Genomic DNA, 2,102 nt, shown 5'->3' with positions numbered 1-2,102 from the left:
GGGAGGCGGAGCTTGCAGTGAGCTGAGATCCGGCCACTGCACTCCAGCCTAGGTGACAGAGCAAGACTCCGTCTCAAAAAAAAAAAAGAAAAAAGAAGAAGTCTGTAATTCCATGCTCCCCCTCGACCTCCTCACTCACTTTTTTTCATCACTATTGATTTCTGCTGAGAAAATGACTTTAAATATCACACAAACCCTTTATTTTCATGAAAGTCAGGAATATATGAAAATGCAGGCAGCTGAGTCCTCACCAGGGGGAGCGGGCTCCCTCCCACACCTCCTAAGATCAGACTCTGCACCCAGCAACTCAGTAATAATTTCCCACCCAAGCTTGGTGTGACTTTCCTTTGCCGCAGGCAACTGCCCAGAGGATTCCTCCATTACAATCTTTCTATGAATCATTCAGGGTAAATACCATCTCTGTTTGCATCTGGGGAAATAAAAATATAAAAGAGAAATGAAAATCTGTGATGTGTCTGAAAATAGCACCCAGATGCATTGGCTCCCCAGTTCACCTTTCTGACTATCCAGCTCTTCCTTGTCTTGCTTCATACAACAGAGGCAGCCTGGGACCCCCACCTTCAGATATCTCAAATTATCTGGGGCTAAGTACAATGAGGCAGTCCAGCAGAACCCAGTTCCTAATTCTGACCCATTCTGATAAGCCTGTCCTAACTCCTTCCCCACTGCAGGTGCCCCTGCAGTCACATGCTTTGGTCAAATGATCTGCAGCTTCAGGCTGCTCCCTCTGCAGAAAAGAATAGGGGTAAAACAGAGAGAATAAAAAATATATATATATCTATATCTATATATATAGCTCACAACCTCTGGCTTATAAAGCACAACCGCCTTGTTACCTTTCACCAGAGTCCCCAGTGGTCAGCAGCACAGCCTCTCAGGCCAACCTCCCCCTCCTCCCACTTGGTCCAAGAGAAATGGTACTTGCTGAGGGGACCTGCTGATGTCTCACCCTGGATCAGAAATGCAAATGTATTTTTGAGCAACTGGGCAGGGAAGGAGACTGATGAAAAAGTTGAGTCAGTCTCTCTCTCTCTCTCTCTCTCTCTCAGTAGGGGGGCCCACCAATTGCTGAGCCTTTGCACCAGGCTCTCAGTTTCCTCTGCCTCTAACAAACTTTGTGACTCACAGTCTGTTCCAGGAGCGAGGCAGCTGAGCAGCCGAGCAGCCTCAGTGATGGGTTAAATTGGGAAAGCACTCTTCTCCAAACACTGACCCCTCAAGTGCAGCCTGAGCCCCTACCTTGCAGTGGGGGTGGGAGGTGAGCACAGCTCCAATTCTTTTGCTGGCCCTAGAAGAGCTGCCAGAGACCTGGGTTTTCATGGACTTACGTCTACTGGGATCACACACACACGCACAGCCCTTGATGGGCTGCAGGCTCGGGAATGCGGTCCATTCCGAGACTGGTCTAGGTCTCCAGTGCTCCATTCATCAGAGCTGCACTGTGGGACCCAACGCGCTCTCTCTTCTTCACCCACACTGCCTGCAAAACCAGAGGGATTCCTGGCAAATGATCAAGCAGAGCCGTGAGGGTCTGGCTAACTGTTGCACCGCAGTTGAGGGGATGGCGGTGGAGGCGGGGAGAGGTCAGGGCTGTGCTGCACTCTCAGCAGCGTCTCCTCCTTTCATCACTGCGGAGGACAAATCTGGAAGTTGGGGAACCTGGATCCCGCAGGGCGGCAGGGGCAGGTAGAGGCCGAGTCCATTCAGGCCGGCGAGACGAGACTCGGCCACTGGCTGCTCCCAGGGCCTCGGCGCCGCCTCCCGCCTTCTCCGAGCCGCGCAGACGACCGGCCGCGGGCGTCTCCCTCAGCCCTGGACCGGCTTCCCGCAGAAAACTACCAGGCACAAACCGCTTTTGTTAATTCCGCAAATGCTGCCACACGACCACCTCCTCCAGCACTCCCGGTCTGCTCGGCTCCGGGAGACCCGCTTTCCCCTGAGCCTCCGCCCCCGAAGGACCACCGCCCAGCACCAACACGCGCCGGGCCTGGAGAGGACCCCAGGGTCCCCGGCCCGAGGCATCTTTGTCCTCGCAGCGCAGACGCGCGCGCAGAGAGCGACCGCAACAGCCCCGCCGGGCA

At 54.2% G+C, this 2,102-nt stretch overlaps 1 protein-coding gene across 1 annotated transcript in view; it reads right to left on the bottom strand.

The window, feature by feature from the left end:
- EFR3B (EFR3 homolog B (S. cerevisiae)) overlaps positions 1–2,067 on the bottom strand; it is a 112,301-nt gene extending 110,234 nt beyond the window's left edge. The window contains exon 1 of the mRNA XM_011951077.1: positions 1,872–2,067. Coding sequence (XP_011806467.1) covers positions 1,872–2,043 — 172 coding nt within the window. The 5' untranslated portion in view covers positions 2,044–2,067. The remainder of the gene's footprint in view (positions 1–1,871) is intronic.
- Between the last annotated feature and the right edge of the window lie 35 nt (positions 2,068–2,102).

This window comes from Colobus angolensis, unplaced genomic scaffold (assembly GCF_000951035.1).
Source record: "Colobus angolensis palliatus isolate OR3802 unplaced genomic scaffold, Cang.pa_1.0 Scaffold109, whole genome shotgun sequence".
NCBI classification, from domain to species: domain Eukaryota; kingdom Metazoa; phylum Chordata; class Mammalia; order Primates; family Cercopithecidae; genus Colobus; species Colobus angolensis.
Note: the sequence above shows the minus strand (reverse complement) of the source record. Positions and strands in the feature narration are given on the sequence as shown.